General features: G+C 35.9%; 2 protein-coding genes across 3 annotated transcripts in view; both read left to right on the top strand.

Moving 5' to 3' along the window:
- Positions 1–1,827, top strand: part of LOC106308755 (ethylene-responsive transcription factor 6-like) — a 4,465-nt gene extending 2,638 nt beyond the window's left edge. Inside the window, exons 2-6 of the mRNA XM_013745876.1 lie at positions 304–332; positions 391–552; positions 1,008–1,295; positions 1,376–1,456; positions 1,522–1,827. Coding sequence (XP_013601330.1) covers positions 304–332; positions 391–552; positions 1,008–1,295; positions 1,376–1,456; positions 1,522–1,661 — 700 coding nt within the window. The 3' untranslated portion in view covers positions 1,662–1,827. The remainder of the gene's footprint in view (positions 1–303; positions 333–390; positions 553–1,007; positions 1,296–1,375; positions 1,457–1,521) is intronic.
- Positions 1,828–2,502: 675 nt separating this feature from the next.
- On the top strand, positions 2,503–4,073 carry LOC106310802 (palmitoyl-protein thioesterase 1-like). Of its 2 annotated transcripts, XM_013748022.1 has the most exons (8): positions 2,503–2,617; positions 2,710–2,791; positions 2,856–3,096; positions 3,189–3,254; positions 3,330–3,368; positions 3,449–3,571; positions 3,667–3,759; positions 3,844–4,073. In XM_013748022.1, the coding sequence occupies exons 1-8, from the start codon at positions 2,515–2,517 to the stop codon at positions 3,991–3,993; spliced, it is 897 nt and encodes a 298-aa protein (XP_013603476.1). In that variant the 5' UTR covers positions 2,503–2,514; the 3' UTR covers positions 3,994–4,073. The 2 variants fall into 2 exon arrangements, with proteins under 2 accessions (XP_013603476.1, XP_013603477.1); XM_013748023.1 differs by lacking the exon at positions 2,710–2,791 and having other exon boundaries at positions 2,545–2,617; positions 3,844–4,067.
- Positions 4,074–19,357: the final 15,284 nt, after the last annotated feature.

Here is a 19,357-nt window from a genome sequence, read left to right as displayed (position 1 = left end):
GGGGGGGGGTCAAAAGCTCTCTCATCTGTTTATCAATGTGAGATGAAGAAGATACACGCGTCTCAATTTCAATTTCGTTTACCGATCTGCAATTCGAGCGATATACGTTAGATTTACTTGCCAGATTTGCTAATTCTCCTGTTTGATTGATCTCCTTCGCATTTGGAAAGATTCAAAATCCTTACTAAATCAAATCTCTCGATCTATTCTCATTAGCGTTCGTATGGTTCAAGTTCCAATGGATTTTGTGCAACATTTGTGCTTGTTATATGAAGATCACCATCACTTTTTCGTGTGTTGCAGAGCAGAGTTTAAGGAAAAAAGAAGGGATGGTGATTCGATCGTGACCTTGAATTTTTTGAGATAAAAACAGTTTTGGCGTGTGTTAAGAAATGTGGGTGCCTACTTTGAGCTCAAGCTCGTGTTCAAGTGATGAGAACACTGGAGAGGAGGCCAGGCTTACCCCGGTTTATCTCAATGTCTATGATCTAACCCCTGTCAACAATTATCTCTATTGGTTTGGTATCGGCATTTTCCATTCCGGAATTGAGTGTATGTTCTCATTCTCTTGCTCTTTTACAACAGCAAGTCGTGTGCTTTTGAAGTTTTGAAGATGAACAACAGATTGTACTGTCTTAGTGTTCTTAGAAAGTCGTGTGCTTTCATGATTTGGCGTCAATGCTATGCTCTTCTTAGATGTCAGATTGCTCTTTATAATCCTGTAAAATCATAGAAAATTGTTTACTTTGAATTGCTAGGCTTTTGAAGTTGAACAACAGATTGTGTTGTATGTTCTTTGCAAGTCGTGTGCTTTAATGATTTGGCTTCAATGCTAAGCTCTTCTGAGAAAGGGGCTTATTTATGGATATAGATTTTATGTGTTGGACTATTTAGTGGATGCCTTCCCTGATTCTCTGTAACTCTGGATTTATCTGCTGTGTTAGTATAATATTCTCCCAAGCCTTGAGTCTTTTTTTTTTTTTTAAGTTTGCTCAACTTCTTTGTAGCTCATGGTTTGGAGTATTGCTATGGAGCTCACGAGTACCCAACGAGTGGGGTATATGAGGTTGAACCTAAGAACTGCCCAGGTTTCATCTTTAGACGCTCCGTTTTGCTGGGAACTACAACCATGTCCCGCTCAGACTTCCGCTCTTACATGGAGAAGCTTTCAAGAAAATACCATGGTGACACTTACCACTTGATTGCCAAGAACTGTAACCATTTCACCGAACAAGTTTGCTTGCAGCTCACTGGAAAGCCTGTTCCAGGTTGGATCAATCGCCTCGCCCGAGTCGGTAATAAGATACAAAACCTTTCCACTTGTTATCTCACAAGCTCATTTTTAACCGACAAATCGTGTCCTTTTGAGTTTCAGGTTCGTTCTGTAATTGTCTTCTACCAGAAAGCATTCAGCTCACAGCTGTTAGTGCTCCTTCCGAACGCCTTGAATTCTCTGGTAAGCTCCTAATTTACGATGAACACTACGTTTATGAATGGCTTCCTTATTTCTCCCAAATGCAGATGAGGATGAATCAAACTCAGAGGCATCTTCTGTGTCAGATGATGAAGGACCAGAGCATCGTCTTATAAATGTAGCGGACAGAGAGGTTGTGTATCTACAAAACAAACCAGTGCGACTTACCAGAGAGGAGATTCATTGAGAAGACTTCCTTCCTGAACCCAAGCCAACCAATCATTGCAGAGCAGCGTTAAACAACGTAGAAGCCATGGAAACCCAAAGGGAGTCGCTGATATTTGGTCTTTTTGGCTCATTTAATATTCTTGTAATTCAATATTTTATTAAAATTGGAACACCCTTTTGCATTAGATTTCATCGCATCTTTCATATATATGCTTGTTTTCAGTATAAAATTATTGTATATATTTTTATTGGTCATTTAGATCAATAGAGAAACAAACCAATGATGAATGTTGGCTTTGTTAAAAGGACGTCTTAAAGTTAATCGATAGGGAAGGATCATGCATTCTCCCCCTGCCCATAGAAATTGATGCCTTGATATGGGCAATGAAGAACTCTTTGCAACTGAGTTTTTAAATGGACATTTCGAATCGGATTGCCTACAATTTGTAAATTTGATTAAAGATGAAATGAATTCATTTGTCTATTTTCCTCCTTTACCCTCCTTTCTTTTACTTATAATTTCTCTGTGATCTTAATGTGCAGATCAACATCTTTGCAAAAGGAACTCCAGAACAAAATATTTCGTTTCCCCATATAAACTTTTTTTTGGTTCCCATTTAGTTAATAAAAAGTTGAAAATTATTCCAATATGGTAACATTCTCATTTAACATTGACTCTCTTTTTTTTTGTCAACGAACATTGACTCTAAGGTAGAAAATGATAATAACAATCTTTTTTGACTAGCTATCAAATATTATCATATATATATATATATATAATATTCACAAGCTATCAATAATCTCATATATTGTGTACAGTGAGAGAGACCAAAATAAAACAAAACATCAAATTAGATAGATCTCAATCATTCATGGCCAAATCTCTCCAGCGACCTTTTCTCCTTCTAACGGTGGCCGCTGTGCTATTCTCAACCGTTTCGTTTTCAAACGCTATTCCATTTATAGTGTTTCACGGTAATTAACGATTTTTTTTTTCTTCTTCAATTTTTTTTATGTTTTTTCTTTTGATTATGAGTAAAACGAATATATCAATTAAAAAAAAACAGGAATTGGAGATCAATGCTCAGGTGGAGTTAGTAACTTCACGCAACTCCTAAGCAGCGTCTCCGGCTCTCCTGGCTCTTGCTTGTAAGTTTTGTGATCATCCATTAACAGTTGTTTTCATCTCAGGGCTTTTTTAATTTATTTGCAGAGAGATAGGAAACGGAGAGAAAGACTCATGGTTCATGCCACTAGTGCAACAAGCAAGTGTAGCGTGTGAGAAAGTTAAACAGATGAAAGAGCTGAGTCAAGGTTACAACATTGTTGCAGAGTCTCAAGGAAACATGGTGGCTAGAGGCCTTATCGAGTTCTGCGACGATGCTCCTCCTGTCGTCAACTATGTCTCCTTAGGAGGACCTCATGCTGGCATCGCTGCAGTCCCCAAGTGTGGAGTATAATTTCAATTTTACTATTCTTGGTGTATATTAATCACGTTAATAAATTTAAAACAATGGCTTGATTATGTCTGTTTTCTTGTGTGAAGGATGGTCCAAAATGTGCTATAGCAGAGGATATCTTGAAGTTGGAGATCTATAACGACTTCGTTCAAGTATATAACACTCTTGTCTCTTTATTCAAGATTAAATTCCTTTAATCATGATTTGATGGATTAATCACTATGCAGGATCATATTGCTCCTAGTGGTTATGTCAAGATCCCTGGTGTAAGTAATTTAGTTAACCAAATGGTTTAACTCGATATTGATTTAAGGGTTTTCAAAGACACTGGCTTTGGTTTTCTCAGGAAATGACGAAGTATTTGGAACACTCTCAGTATCTACCAAAGCTTAACAATGAGAGACCTGACGAAAGAAACTCCACTTTCAAAGACCGTTTCACGAGCTTACATAACTTGGTTCTTGTCATGGTACTTTACAGTCTCCTTTCTCTAATTCAGAGATTATAAAACCATGTTCTTGTAAGCTCATTACTCTGTTTTCTTCTTGTTAATTTGGTAAACAGTTCCAGAACGACACAACACTGATCCCCAAAGAAACTTCTTGGTTTGGATATTTTACAGATGAAGGGTTTGGTACTCTTTTGTTAACTCAACAGGTGAATCTCTCTCCATCTCGCTCTCTGTTTCATTTCTTCTCGGTAGATTTGTTTTCTAATAACTTCAAATGTTTTCTTCTTCAGACAAAACTATACACAGAAGACTGGATCGGTCTGAAAGCATTGGATGACGTGGGAAAAGTAAAGTTTGTGAGTGTCTCCGGGGACCACCTTATGATAGCGTTTCAGGACGTTGTGAAATACGTTGCGCCTTACTTGATGCAGATAAGTTAGTAATTTCTGTAACATGCGACTCTTCTTGTCATTTTATGAAGTTTCAAATAGGTTTGGTTTTTATACATTGTTTAAGAAAAATTTAGCTCATAAAATAATATTTTTAATTAGTGTCTCCCTGCGTCCTGCGCAAGCATATAAATATTTCTTAATACCTGCTTTTTGTCAATTCAAAAACCATCAGGATTAGTTGTTGTTCATGCGTTCTAAATAATTCAAAAACCATCAGAAATTCTCAGCTGTTAAAATTTGCTTCTTTTTAGACTGGTTAGACTTTGTGGTTGCATGGAAATCTACATCAATTGATAGCATCAATATGAAGAGTTTTTGAATCCAACCAATAAAGTGCCGATATATCACAAGAGAAAAATCAAAAGATGATTTAATTTATCCCTCAAACCCAATTTCTCCAATTCAATATGAATAACATTTTCATTAGGAGAGTATCATAATCTATGAATATTTTCAAAATCTAACCGTTAAAAAATTAAAATCAATCAAAGAAAAATCTATTTTACACATATCAAACCCATTTACAACAAAGTCGATCAAACCCGACTAAAAACTTGCAATCTTAAATAATAATGAAGATTACATAAAGGGCAAATCTCCAAAATAGCACATTTCTAAGTTTATATCACAAAAATAGGACTCAAAAACTAAAATGACCAAAATAACATTTTATCTTTTGAAAATTTTAATTTTTTTATTTTTTAAAATTTGAAATCTTATCCCCAAAACCTCATTTCTCAACTCTAAACCCTAAAACCTAAACTCTAAACCCTAAACCCTAAACCCTAAACCCTAAACCCTAAACTCTAAACCCTAAACCCTAAACCCTAAACCCTAAACCCTAAACTCTAAACCCTAAACCCTAAACCCTAAACCCTAAACCCTAAACTCTAAACCCTAAACCCTAAATCCTAAACCCTACCCTTTAACTCTAAACCCTAAGTTTGTGACTTTTGATAAAACATTAAGTGTTATTTTTGTGACTTTTGACCTTGAGTGCTAGTTTGGGAACAAAAACTTGATTTAGTGCTATTTTTGTCTTTTTCTCTTACATAAATCAAAAACCTAAACATAAAGTCTTCCAACCAGAAAAATATCCAACTTTTTTCTCTCTCTCACATGTTGGCTGTTGGAGTTAGCTTGAAGGAAACTTAAGATGCAAGTTATTTTCGTTCCTAGTTAGATTGTGATCTTATAAAGATAAGGATCATAATATTTATACGTTTTACAATTAGGAATAGGATTTGTTTTGTGGTTATAAAAGCAATGTCAAGTGTAGACATACGCGGTGTGCTTTTGGAGTGATTTTGATATTGTGATTGAGAACTTGATTGATTGAATAAGAGAAGGACTTCTTATTGATATCGATTGTGTGATTCTATATTTGGTATCAGAGCCATACAAAGCAACTTGAAAATCGTATTCAACAAACATGAGAGACGACAAAGACAAAATCGCCATGCACAAAGATACAAAACCTACCTCCATCAAATTCCCAATGCTAACATCTTCAAACTACACTGTCTGGTCTATGCGGATGAAGATTGCGCTCAAAGTCAGTGAAGTATGGGAAACAATCGACACGGGATCCAAAGATGAGAAGAAGAACAATATGGCTATTGCGTTGTTGTTTCAGTCCATACCGGAGGATCTAGTTTTACAGGTTGGCGACATAGAAACATCAAAAGCGGTTTGGGATGCGATAAAGGCAAGGCACATTGGAGCATAAAAAGTCAAGGAAGCTAGGTTACAAACCCTAATGGCAGAATTTGATAGACTCAAGATGAAAGATGATGATACAATTGATACTTTTGTCGGTAAACTCTCGGAGATCTCTTCAAAGTCTGCATCACTAGGCGAGATGATTGAAGAACCTAAACTGGTAAAGAAGTTCTATAAAAGCTTGCCAAGGAAGAAATATATTCATATGGTTGCATCTCTTGAGCAAGTCTTGGACCTTAATACCACCAGTTTCGAAGATATAGGTGGACGATTGAAAGCGTATGAAGAGAGAGTCGCTGAAGACGAAGAAGAAGACTCTCATGAAGATCAAGGAAAACTTATGTATGCTGATACGAATCAAGAAAATTATGGAGGACGAGGCCGAGGGTGAGGCGGTCGTTCAAACTGGCGAGGACGAGGACGAGGCCGCTCCGGATCTTCATTCCAGAGTCAAAGAGAAGCCTATAGACAACGACTAAGCGGAGATACTTCGCACATCACGTGCTTCAAGTGTGATAAGCTAGGCCATTACGCTTCCGACTGTCCAGACAAAACACTTAAGCTCCAGGAGACAGTCGAGAAGATGGATGAAGAGACTCAGGAAGCCGATGAATTGATGGTTCATGAAATAGTCTACCTCAACGAGAATAAGGTTAACCCTACGGTCTTTGAAGCTGACTTAGATACAGAGAATGTATGGTATCTTGACAATGGTGCTAGTAACCATATGTGTGGAAATCGATCTTTCTTCTCGACACTTGATGAAACCATTACCGGTAAGGTAAGATTTGGAGACAATTCAAGAATCAACATAAGAGGAAAAGGATCGATTCGTTTCATCTTCGAAGGAGGAGATAAGAAAATTTTGAGTAATGTGTACTATATACCGGGACTGAGAAGTAACATCGTTAGCTTGGGGCAAGCTACTGAAGTTGGATGCGAGGTTCGTATGAAAGATGATACATTAACGCTATTTGATAGAAACGGAGGAGTGATGGTTCGTACTAAGAGAACTCGAAACCGGCTCTACAAGGTTTGTTTGGTCGTCGATCGCATGCAATGTCTGCAAATTGAATCTATAACGGAGTCATCCCTATGGCATGCTCGGCTTGGTCATGTAAACATCAATACACTGAAGCTAATGGTGAATAAGAAGCTTGTTATCGGCATACCTAACGTGGAGATCAAGAAGAAAACTTGTGTGTCCTGTTTACTTGGTAAGAAAGCTAGGAAACCCTATCCTCAAGAAACAACCTTTAGAGCCTCTAGTCCACTTGAACTGGTTCACGGAGATCTTTGTGGCCCGATCTCACCACCAACACCGGCTAAAAGGAGATATATATTCGTACTCATAGACGATTACACTCGATATATGTGGACAATACTTCTAAAGGAAAAGAGCGAGGCGTTTGAGAAATTCAAACGATTCAAACTACTTGCCGAGCAAGAAACCCAAAGCAAGGTTAAGATGTTTCGAACAGACAGAGGAGGCAAATTTGTATCCAATGAATTTCAAGATTACTGCGACAAGAATGGAATCCAACGACAGTTAACATCGTCTTACTCGCCGCAACAGAATGGTGTGGTAGAACGACGTAACCGTACGCTTTTAGAGATGACAAAGAGTGTAATGAAACATATGCACGTACCTAATCTAATATGGGGAGAAGCCGTAAGACACTCCACCTACTTGATCAACCACCTTGCAACTAGATCGTTGGATGAGAGAACCCCTTACGAGATGTTGCGATCAAGAAAGCCAAGCCTCAGTCACTTAAGGATCTTCGGGTGTGTTTGTTATGCAAGAACAGAAACACCAGGGAGAAAGAAACTTCATGACAGAGCAAGGGTTCTTGTCCACATGGGAACCAAACCAGGATCAAAGGCTTATCGACTACTCAATCCAGTGACCAATCGAGTAGAAGTAAGCCGTGATGTCGTATTTAGTGAAGAAAAAAGAATGGAGTTGGATCGATACAGAGGAAACAGAGCACGTTATGCCGGGAGAGTTCATTGTTAACGTGAACAAAGAGGCAATATCCCCGAGGAACAAAAGGCCACACCAGAAGAAGACACCATTGATGACGACGAAGAACATGTCTAGTTTGAAGACGAAGAAGAAGATGATGCAGAGCCGTTGCAACGGTCACAACGTGCAAGGTCCAAACCCTCTTATCTCGATGACTACATTCTATTGGCTGAGATTGAAAGTGAACGGCTATTGATGGTAATAAACGAAGAACCATGGGACTATACTGAGGCCAAGAAGCTGAAAGTTTGGGCAGATTCTTGCAAAGGTGAAATCTTTTCTATAGAAAAGAATAACACATGGGATCTCGTTGAACTACCATCTGGTATAAAGCCTATTGGTCTTAAATGGGTGTTTAAAATAAAATGCAATGCCGATGGAAGTATCAGCAAGTTTAAAGTACAGTTAGTAGCAAAGGGATACGTCCAAAGGCATGGGATTGATTATGATGAAGTCTTTGCACTAGTGGCTCGAGTTGAAACGATTCGTTTGATTATTGCACTAGCTGCTTCTAATGGGTGGGAGATCCACCATCTTGATGTTAAGACCGCATTCCTCCATGGAGAGCTGAAAGAAGAAGTTTATGTAGTGCAGCCAGATGGTTTCGTAGTTAAAGGTCAAGAGGATAAATTTTATAAACTCAAGAAGGCTCTTTACGGTTTGCGCCAAGCTCCGAGGGCGTGGAACTTGAAGCTGAACCAAATCCTGCGTGGTTTAAAATTCCATCGATGCTCAAAAGAACCCTCATTGTACCACAAGAAGGAACATGACGAGCTTCTCATCGTGGCTGTGTATGTTGATGACCTACTTGTTACGGGTTCATCGCTTCAATTAATACAAGATTTCAAGAAGGAGATGGCAAACAAGTTTGAGATGAGTGATCTTGGCAAGTTAACTTACTACTTGGGAATAGAAGTTCATCAAGGAGATGATGGCATTGTTCTGAAACATGATAGGTATGCACGCAAGATACTTGAGGAAACCGGAATGGGATCGTGCAATGCAACACATATTCCAATGGAGATGAATGCTAAATTCTCTAAGGCACTAGATGAGAGGAGTGTCGATCCAAGAGAGTACCGGCGAAGCATTGGTTGCCTTAGATATCTACTTCATACACACCCTGACTTGTCATTCAGTGTCGGGGTGCTAAGTAGATATATGCAAGATCCGAAGGAGTCTCACGGTGCGGCCTTGAAGATGGTACTGCGGTACTTGCGTGGAACATGCTCTCTTGGCTTAAGGTTCTCCCGCGGAAGGAACTTGAAGCTTGAAGGCTATAGCGACAGTTCACATAACGTGGACGATGATGATGGTAAGAGTACAACAGGACATGTGTTCTATCTCGGTAATAGTCTTATAACCTGGTGCTCGACAAAACAAGAGATAGTGGCGCTGTCTAGTTGTGAAGCAGAGTTCATGGCTGCTACTGAAGCCGCGAAACAAGCCATTTGGCTTCAGGAATTGTTAAGTGAAGTCATCAATGAAGCTTGTATGCGTGTGACTATCAGGATTGACAACAAATCAGCCATAGCATTGACAAGAAATCCAGTGTTTCACGGTCGAAGTAAACACATACATAGGAGGTTTCATTTTATAAGAGAATGTGTTGAAAACGAGCAAGTGGAAGTAGAGCATGTGCCCGGGAGTGAACAGTGAGCCGATGTTTTAACTAAGTCGCTTGGCAGGATCAAATTCAAAGAGATGAGAAGTCTGATTGGAGTTGAAGATGTGAGTGAAAGTAACTTCAAGCTTAAGGGGGAGAATGTTGGAGTTAGCTTGAAGGAAACTTAAGATGCAAGTTATTTCCATTCCTAGTTAGATTGTGATCTTATAAAGATAAGGATCATAATATTTATACTTTTTACAATTAGGAATAGGATTTGTTTTGTGGTTATAAAAGCAATGTCAAGTGTAGACATATGCGGTGTGCTTTTGGAGTGATTTTGGTATTGTGATTGAGAACTTGATTGATTGAATAAGAGAAGGACTTCAATTATTATATCAATTTTTAATTATTCAATTTTGACCAAATCTAAATGGCCTAAGCCAACAATAAGAAAATCATAAATTTATATATTTCATTACTTAATATAGTTATAAGATTAGTGGATTTTTAAAAATATACAAAACCCCCAAAATAATTAACCAAAATAGTTTTAAAAATTGGAATAAAATGTAAAAAACCATAATATTCATAATTAACAAATTGTACCAAATTTAAACCTATTTAAAGTTTTAGAAACAAAAACCATGGGTTAAATGGAAAAAAATCAAAATTGAGTAGTCCCAACACTACAACTCTGTAAATCAATCATAACAGCCTTATTCAAAATAACATATAAATTTCAAAACATATAAAATTAAACTAGTAATTAACTATTACAAGTTAGTTTTTTTCTTTCTAAATATTCATTTGTCTATTTAAATAATCAGAAGTAGTAAGAATATTTATTGAAATATTTATGTGTAAGGACATCTATTCATTTTTTTGTATATGATTTGATGCTGAATTTGAAGATATAAGGAAATGAATAGAGGAAATCATTAATTTGCTGAACCATTTAAGAACAAATATAAACTTTAGTAAGAAAAAATCTGCTCACAATTAAAATAAAACATACTAGATTATTATAAATAGAGGTTGATTTCTTATAAATTTATATAACTATTATAAGATAAAAAAATAACAGAGAAGAAGGTAGGACAAAGTTTGATTTTGTAGGATCTAAGAATGAAAAAATGGAGAGCGATAGTAGTAGTGATAATGATGGTGGTAACTGTTATGGTGATCACCGCAGAAGCAGAACAAACAAATGGCTGGAAGCAATGTTTCCGCCATTGTTCTAAACCTTGTAATAGTGAAGACGGTATTTGTTTTGTACGTTGTAAAGTCAAATGTGGTGCCTAAACCCTCCTCGTGATCTAGGAGCGCCGACCCTCTCACCATAGTTTCCAATGGTACAATTTTCTCTACTCTTTTTGTCTACAATTCTAGCTTGTGTTATTGTTTCAGACAATAAATATATTATTTATTTGCATAAATAGATTACAGGAGTGGCAGCATCTGTGGAATTTTTTTTTTTTTTTTTTGATAATCCAGGGGTTTCCCGCTTACGTGGATCATTCCTCTGGGCCCGGTTAGGCAGCGGTCCACTTCACCCGGGAGGACTTTATCTGGGCTGGGGACAAGGCCCAACACCCAGTACCGCATTTGATGACATGATGGGCAGTTCTCCTCTGCCTGGTGTCGAACCCGGGAGCATGACAATTGGCCTTCAAAGTCCTTACCAAACGAGCTACCTCATCCCGTCAATATCTGTGGAACTTGGTGGAATGAAATATGATAAGATAAGTTTTCGCAGAAGATTTGTGATTATTAATTATGCCATATTAACCTTATTTTTAAAAATTAAATAAAATAGTAATAAAACAGTTATCTGTAATCTCTATTTATACAGGTTATATAAGTCTCAAAGGTTTAAAATATTATATAATAAATAAAAGACGAAAACTAAAAAAATTAATATCGAATTGCTGATTTATATACTGTCGTACTACAAATATTATGATTTTTAAAAACTTTGAATGCAGTTTCGCCATGAACAAAATTTAGGTTCACTCCATAGGGTGAACCTTTAAATTCACCTCACTGTTAAAGATCAATTAAAATGTCACATAGATTATTAATTAAAAACATTAAATTAAATAAAAAATAGCTAAAAAAGTAAAAATGCTAATTTTAAAAATGCTAATGCCGCTAACGAAACCCTAAACCATAAATCTTAAATTCTAAACCCTAAATTTTAAACCCAAATTCAAACCCCTAAACCCAAACCCTATACCCTAAACCCTAATCTTAGACCCTAAACCCAAATTATATACCTTAAACCCAAAATATAGACTATGAACTTAAACCATATACCCTAAACCTAAGTCTTAGATCCTAAACTCAAACCGTAAACCTTAACGCAAACCCTATAGCATCTAAGTTTGGGGTTTGAGTTTAGGGTTTACTGTTTGGGTTTTAGGTCTAGGATTTGGGTTTATGGTTTAGGTTTTGGGTTTAGGATTTATGGTTTGGGTTTAGGATTTACCGTTTGGATTTATGGTTAAAGTTTTGGGTTTAAGGTATATAATTTGGGTTTAGGGTCTAAGATTAGGGTTTAGGGTATAGGGTTTGGGTTTAGGGGTTTGAATTTGGGTTTAAAATTTAGGGTTTAGAATTTAAGATTTATGGTTTAGGGTTTCGCAGGATCTAGGGTTAAGGATATAGGGTTTGGGTTTAGGAGTTTGGATTTGGGTTTAGAATTTAGGGAATAGGGTTTAGAATTTAATATTTAGGGTTTAGTGTTTAGGGTCTAGGGTTTAGGGGTGGGGTTTAGGAGTTTGGATTTGGGTTTAGAATTTAGGGAATAGGGTTTAGAATTTAATATTTAGGGTTTAGGGTTTAGCTGAAAGCGTTAGTATCGTTAAAATTAGCGTTTTTATTTTTTGTAACTATTTTTTATTTAATTTAATATTTTTAATTAATAATATATTTGTCACTTTAATTGGTCTTAAAAGATGCGGCGAATTTAAAATTTCATCCTAGGAGATGAACATAAGTTTTGTCCTTTCGCCATTCAAGTTCACCATTATATAGCAGAATGCAAAATTCTATTCTTGCAAGGTTTATGCTAATGAGTTTGTATCCAACTACCACATTCAACATCTGAACTTGTACTTAGTTTTGAGTTTATGCACAAACGAATATCAACAGAATATTTAGAATAATATAATGTGTATATATATATTTGGACAACATATTATTTTTCTTAATTTACGTTACAATGGTGCTATTGAAAATTCTTTTTTTTTTTCATTTTTGTCACTGATGCTATTTGCCAAGCTAAACGTAATTTTTATTAATTGGTTTCAAATTTAATTTTGGTAATTAAATAGACGGGAAATGAAAAAAAAACACGATATATCAAAAGAACATTCTTGTAGCACATCGTACGTACATCACACGCCTTGGGTCGTGTAGAATATATGTAATGTCCTACATCCCGACATTATTATTATCAGTCAGTTTCAATGCTTGGAATCATTCAGTTTTTGTATCTTTCAAGTGCATCCTCCAGCATATGAGCTTCCCCTACCATAATAAAATATGATGCAGACATATCAATAATATTTCATTCTTTTTTGTGACCTCCATTTTTTTTTTTTTTTTTTTTTGAAAATTTATAAAATGGATGAGAGTTCATATCTTTGTTCAAATAATATTAATACTTTCAATATAAGTAGAATATATTATTTGGTCTATATTTAAGAATATATAAACATTAAGATTTCACGAGTACTAAACTATTATCTCAGTATTCCTATTATGTTGCTTAGGAATATAGTCATATAGACCATAAGACGGGTTGTGCAATGGTATAAAGCTACTTGTAACATAATTAGCAAATCATTTGACTGAGGCTAGGCTTATAATTTGTAAAAAAATATTGGCAAAAAATATTGTTTCTAAGAATATTACTTCCCCACTAAAACTTATTTATATTTAAGACGAGAGGTAAGCAAATGCCGCCAAAAGGCGACGTTGGATGTCGCCAACGCTATCCCCCCTATAATTTCATTCCCTAAGAAATTACTTGTTTGCAATTACTACTAATAAAAATTAGGGCAATTCTCTGTAATAGCACTTTTGAAATTTTTGTCTCCAAAATACTACCAGAAAGAGAAAATCACAGAAATGACATTTATTAATAGGCAAAATGTCCTTAATACGCTTGTTTTAAAATTAATTAAATAAATAGAAAAAATGAAAAAAAAATCAGAAATGCCTCTCTCTCTCACGCGACACGACGGCGATTCTTCTTCTCGATCTCTTCGACGCGACGCGACGGCGGCGACGCTCTCCGATTTCGTTTGATCATTTCCGGTGATCATCTCACGAAAATTCGACTCTCCAAGGTATGATTCCTCTTCTTAAGGGTTTCCTATTTGGGGATTTTGATTTGTTGTTTGAATATTTGATGTTCCGAGTTCTTTTTGTTGATAATTTGTTTCGATTTGATATTGCTTCAAAGCTGAGTGGTGTGTGTTCTTCTTCGTTTGGTTATAGTTCTCTTGTTAATCTAAAATTTTTAGAATTTCATAGTTAAGAACACACACATAAATTATAGCTTTTTCTTATGCTTTAATCGTTGTTATCAATGGTTTATGAAGAAAAAAAATACAATTTTACTTTGTGTTTTCGACTTGAAATTTACTTAGTGTTTTGAATGTTTTATGTTCCTATTTCTTCTCTTATCAAGCTTTAACAGTTTCATATTCAGATTTTTTATTGAGTCTTATTGTGTCATTTGGTTAGATTAGGTGATATGATACCATTTCAAACCTCTGTTTTGATGTTTTAATTTTTTGTTCCTCTAAAATTAGGTTAGCAGTTGTTAGATTATAGTATCTTAAACTGAGTTGTGTAGTGAATTAGTCGTTAGTAGGGATGCATTTGAAATGTGATTAACTTTGTTCATTAGGAGAATTTTGTACAATTATGTTGATGCCATATCTTGAGTCGAACTGGTGAAAGTTGTAGCTCTTTCATTATCTCTTGAATTACACTACTCATTCGTTGGTAGGCTCATAATTCCATTCATGACCATGTTGGTTGTTTGTTTATGATGTTTCTTTGATATTTCGAGCTCTTTTTGTTGCTAATTTGATTTCCGGAAGTTTGAAACTATTTTTAGGATATCTTTCCTGATTGGTTTCCATATGCTATTGTAAGATTTGTTTATGTTCTTTGGGTTCCATTTTTTTGTCGTAGCTTGCGTCTGGACTCCAATAAACGGAAAGGGAGTGGTTATCTTCAAGTATCCATCTGATCCAACCGTTGTCTTGGTTTACCTTTCTGCTGCCTTTCTCCTTGCGTGCATCGTAGCTGGTCTGTTCTCAAGTCTGTCTTGTTCAAAAAGCACCAGCTTCTTTGTCATCATCATTGGGAACACAAGCTTTTGAGGTAATGTATTCTGTTCTTTTCAACATAAAGTTGACTCTGTTGATTATGTGGGATTTGCTTGTGTCCGTAAGTGTTTTTCTTGTGAAAACTTGTGGAAATTTTTTTTTATCTTTTTTTTTTGTTTTAGGAAGAATTTACAGATATTCAGGAATATCTTCCTGATTTTTGTTGAACTTGCACAGACTGACACATAGCCGGTGGATGAGACGGCTTTTAAACGCGGTGAAGCAGATCTGATCAAGCAGCTGGAACTGTTGACAAAGAGGTAAGTTTTTAGTTTTCAAAATTAAAGTTGAATATACAGCTTATATCAAAATGGACTGATATCATTGAATCTAAATAATAGCAGACTGAAGAAAGCAGAGTTCAAACTCTCTTTGAGGTCGGTGAGAATGTGGAGATTGCATCTGGTCGAAAATGGTTTCCAGGAAATGTGTTGAAGACAGATATGCGTAATGGAGTTGAGATGGTGAAGGTTGAGTACTCAACACTGTTTCAGGACAAAAAGAAAAAGATAAAGAGACTTCAGGAAAGTGTATCCAGTGACAGAATCCGTCCTCAACCACCATCTGAGAAACCTGAAGAGACGAAAAGTTTGGAACTGATGGATAACGTGGAGGCATACCACAATGATGGCTGGTGCAGTGCTAGAAGAGTTTGTTTTGTGTTCTTATAGATTATCATTGTTACATTAGCATCCTATAAACTATAAACTATTGTTTTCTTTAGTTATTTTTAAGTACACACAAGCTAAGCTTCTGTGATGATTCCATTTACTCTCTTTCTCTTATTAGCTACCCAAAATTAACCTTTTCTATTGCTGCTATGCAAAGTGAGACTGTGATGAGTTTGCTTGTGAAAACTTGTGTTTTTTTTTTCTTTTAGTTTCTAAATGGAGTTCCATAGTTTTAGGACAGCCTTCCAGAAAATTCGATACTAAAAAATTTGAACTTTTTTGGCTTGGTGACGCAGGCCAGGAACATGATGAGAGATTCAATACCTGAATTACTAGCTCTGCCTGAACTCAAGCATCCTATTGGATCAGATCCAAAGCCAAAAGTGACAATAAACCAAGACTTGACCGCTGCTTGTATCAAGACTGGTCCGCTTATTATCAAGCCAGAAGAGTTTGACAGAATCTGAAGGACGTTTGTGGGACCTGTTATCAAGCTTCTGAGAGGGCTTTAAAAAATGTGCAATTTTTGGAAGGTTTTGAACATGTTCTGGAATGCCTTCCCGATTGTTTTTGCAGGAGCCATTGGATGGATCACACACATCTCCACTGTCTCAACAGGTTGAGACTCACGTTTATTCTTGAGTTTATTGTCCAGCGTTTGAAAGGTCTTTGGAATTTGGGTGATATTATACTGTCTGAAAACTATGTGTGTGAGATGAGCCAGAAGAGTTTGTTTTGTGTTCTTATAGATTATCATTGTTACATTAGCATCGTATAAACTATAAACTATTGTTTTCTTGAGTTTTCTTAAGTAGATACAAGCTAAGCTTCTGCGATGATTCCATTTACTCTCTTTCTCTTATTAGCTGTGCAAAATTAACCTTTTCTATTGCTGCTATGCAAAGTGAGACTGTGATGAGTTTGCTTGTGAAAACTTGTGTATTTTTTTTCTTTTATTTTCTGGAAGGACTTCCATAGTTTCAGGACAAGCCTTCCAGAAAATTCGATACTAGAAAATTTGAACTTTTTTTTGGCTTGGTGACACAGGACAGGAACATGATGAGAGATTCAATACCTGAATTACTAGCTCTGCCTGAACTCAAGCATCCTATTGGATCAGATCCAAAGCCAAAAGTGACAATAAACCAAGACTTGACCGCTGCTTGTATCAAGACTGGTCCGCTTATTATCAAGCCAGAAGAGTTTGACAGAATCTGAAGGACGTTTATGGGACCTGTTATCAAGCTGCTGAGAGGACTGTAAAAGATGTGCAATTTTTGGAAGGTTTTGAACATGTTCTGGAATGCCTTCCTGATTGTTTTTGCAGGAGCCATTGGATGGATCACACACATCTCCACTGTCTCAACAGGTTGAGACTCAGGTTTTTATTCTTGAGTTTGTTGTCCAGCGTTTGAAAGGTCCTTGAAATTTGGGTGTAGATGGAGAAAGAGCCATCGAATCAGACACATGCTGCTCAATCTCAAATTTTCTCCACTAATGTGACACAACAGGTAAAAAGCTCAGAAAAACTTGTTTACACTTTGAACTTTCAGGTAATTTTTGGAAGGTTTTGAACATGTTCTGGAATGCCTTCCTCATGGTTTTTGCAGGAGCCATTGAATGAATCACCTGCATCTCCATTGTCTCAACAGATTGAGACTCATGTTTATTCTCCTAACTCGGCACAACACGTATGTGCTCAAAGTACTGTTTTAACAGTTTGTGTGTTTAGAAGCAATGTTTGGAAGCTCTTGTACATATTCATGATGGCCTTCCTGATTTTTTGCAGATTGAGAAAGAGCAATTGAATGAGGCACCTGATGCTCATACTCAAGTTTTTTCCCAAATGTGACACAACATGTATATGCTCAAATGAACTTTTTTTTAGATTTGAAGTAAACTTTAGTACATATAAAGACCTTTCTAATTTTTGCAGAAAGAAATAGAGCCATCATTGGATGAGATGCCATCCAATCCTAATCGAGGAGAAGAAAACCTTGACGATGAGGTAATATTTATCCTTGAAACTATAATTTAATTTTGGAAGAGTAACTATTGGTATTTATATCATTGTGAACATGTTATACAAACCTTAACACACAACCGACATGTTCCATCAAATACTCTAATCTTGCCGATGAAACTTTTGAGCTGGCGAGTATTTCCTATGGAGATTGGGGGAAAACCTTCAACAATACTCTTCAAGTCCAACGAAATCCCATAACTCAAACTTATTTCTTCCTCTTTAATACTAAAATCTTCGGAGACAATTATCAGCAAATCTTTGTACTGAAGATCTTCTTCTATGTAAATGAAAAATGCATTCTTATTCTTATCAACATTAAACTCCCACTGGAGAGACTCTTTTGAGATCCATTGTCTAAATACACAAAAAATTTCAGCCAAAATCTGTTAAAAAAAAATCACAAGAAAAACTCAAAAATATGTTAAAAAGTTGTTTATACAAGGGTACCCTTTATACAACTATTTCAATCAAAGAGAACAACAATAAAATACTATTTCAGATTAATGCCTCTCAGAATAAGCTAATAAAATCATTACATATCAAACGAAAAGCTTCAAACAACCTGATAACAAAGTTTGCTAATGTCAATGTATCATAGATTAAAGATTTCGTAACTGAGCTAAAATAAAAACAAATCGTCACAAGCTTAAAGCTTAACAGCCCGATTCACAAGAAGACAACTCCAAACATCAAATTGAGAATTGAAAAAGTAACATTGATATGAGATACCTTTAATACGATGAAATCAAAAGTATAATTGAGACAGCGGAGCAACGATTGAATCTGAGAAAAACAAAAGAAGATGATGACGGCAGAGATAATGGCGGAGGAGATGACCGACGGCGGAGATAATGGCGATGGATATGAGTTACGCCGGAGATGATGATGTCGGGGATGAAAGACGACGTCGAGAGTCAGAGACGACGTCGATTTTGAAATCCTAATTTCAATTTTTTGTTTTAATTTAATTAATCAGAGAGGAGGAAAGAGGCATAAGGGCAAATGATCCCATTAAATGAAACTCATTTTTGTGACTTTGGGCCTTGAGTGCTAGTTTGGGAAGAGAAACAAGTTTGAAGCTATCTAGGACCATTTCTCTAAAAATTAAGGTCATAACTTAGGAAAAGTTGGACTGTTATTGTATCTAGAGTGACGAACACAACATAATTGAAGATCTTGATAACTAAAAAGAAAAAAAAAAGCCAAAAACACAATGAATGCAGTACATAAAGTAGTTTTCCAGAAATATACACTTGAGTGTTTTAATATATTTTCTTACACAATAAAAATCATATATTTTTGATGAAAGATATTGTCATATATAAATTTTAATATTTGTGGTTAATTAATGAGTGAATTGGGTGAAAATCCTAGAAGAAGTAACAAATTAAGAAAATACCTATGTCATAAAAATTGTGGGGATTCAAAATGATCCAGTGTAGCTGAAATGACAAAATTGCCCTTCTATCTATGAGAGAGAGATTTACATTATGACTGGTGATAATATGTTAGAAGCTAAAAGAAATATAAATGCAATTGAAGAAATATGACATCTTCGAAAACACAGTCGAATCAAACATAGTCGAATTGGACGGTTATGCGCCAGCGAGAAATGGTCGAAAGCAAGCTTAAAATCCGGAATATAGGACTTCACCTTACCGTTGAAAACCTTCTTCGCAACAAAGCAATGTTGATACCAATTATGGGAGCCATCAATTTGTTTTTATTTTTCCTAAATTTTGAATGATCAAAATCGTGTGTTTAGTGATATATTTATGTAATTGGAACATAAACAATACGAAATCGCATAAAATTTGATGATATAGGAGAAAACTGAAGCCAATGGCCATGAAAACAGCTTGAGCTGTCGAAAGCCCTAAAAATATG

This window comes from Brassica oleracea, chromosome C8 (assembly GCF_000695525.1).
Source record: "Brassica oleracea var. oleracea cultivar TO1000 chromosome C8, BOL, whole genome shotgun sequence".
NCBI lineage: Eukaryota > Viridiplantae > Streptophyta > Magnoliopsida > Brassicales > Brassicaceae > Brassica > Brassica oleracea.
Note: the sequence above shows the minus strand (reverse complement) of the source record. Positions and strands in the feature narration are given on the sequence as shown.

Coding starts and splice junctions, on each gene's coding strand:
- LOC106310802 (XM_013748022.1), top strand. CDS start 2,515: ATGGCCAAATCTCTCCAGCGACCTTTTCTCCTTCTAACGGTGGCCGCT. Junction 2,792..2,855: donor GGCTCTCCTGGCTCTTGCTT/GTAAGTTTTGTG, acceptor ATTTATTTGCAG/AGAGATAGGAAACGGAGAGA. Junction 3,760..3,843: donor CTCTTTTGTTAACTCAACAG/GTGAATCTCTCT, acceptor TTTCTTCTTCAG/ACAAAACTATACACAGAAGA.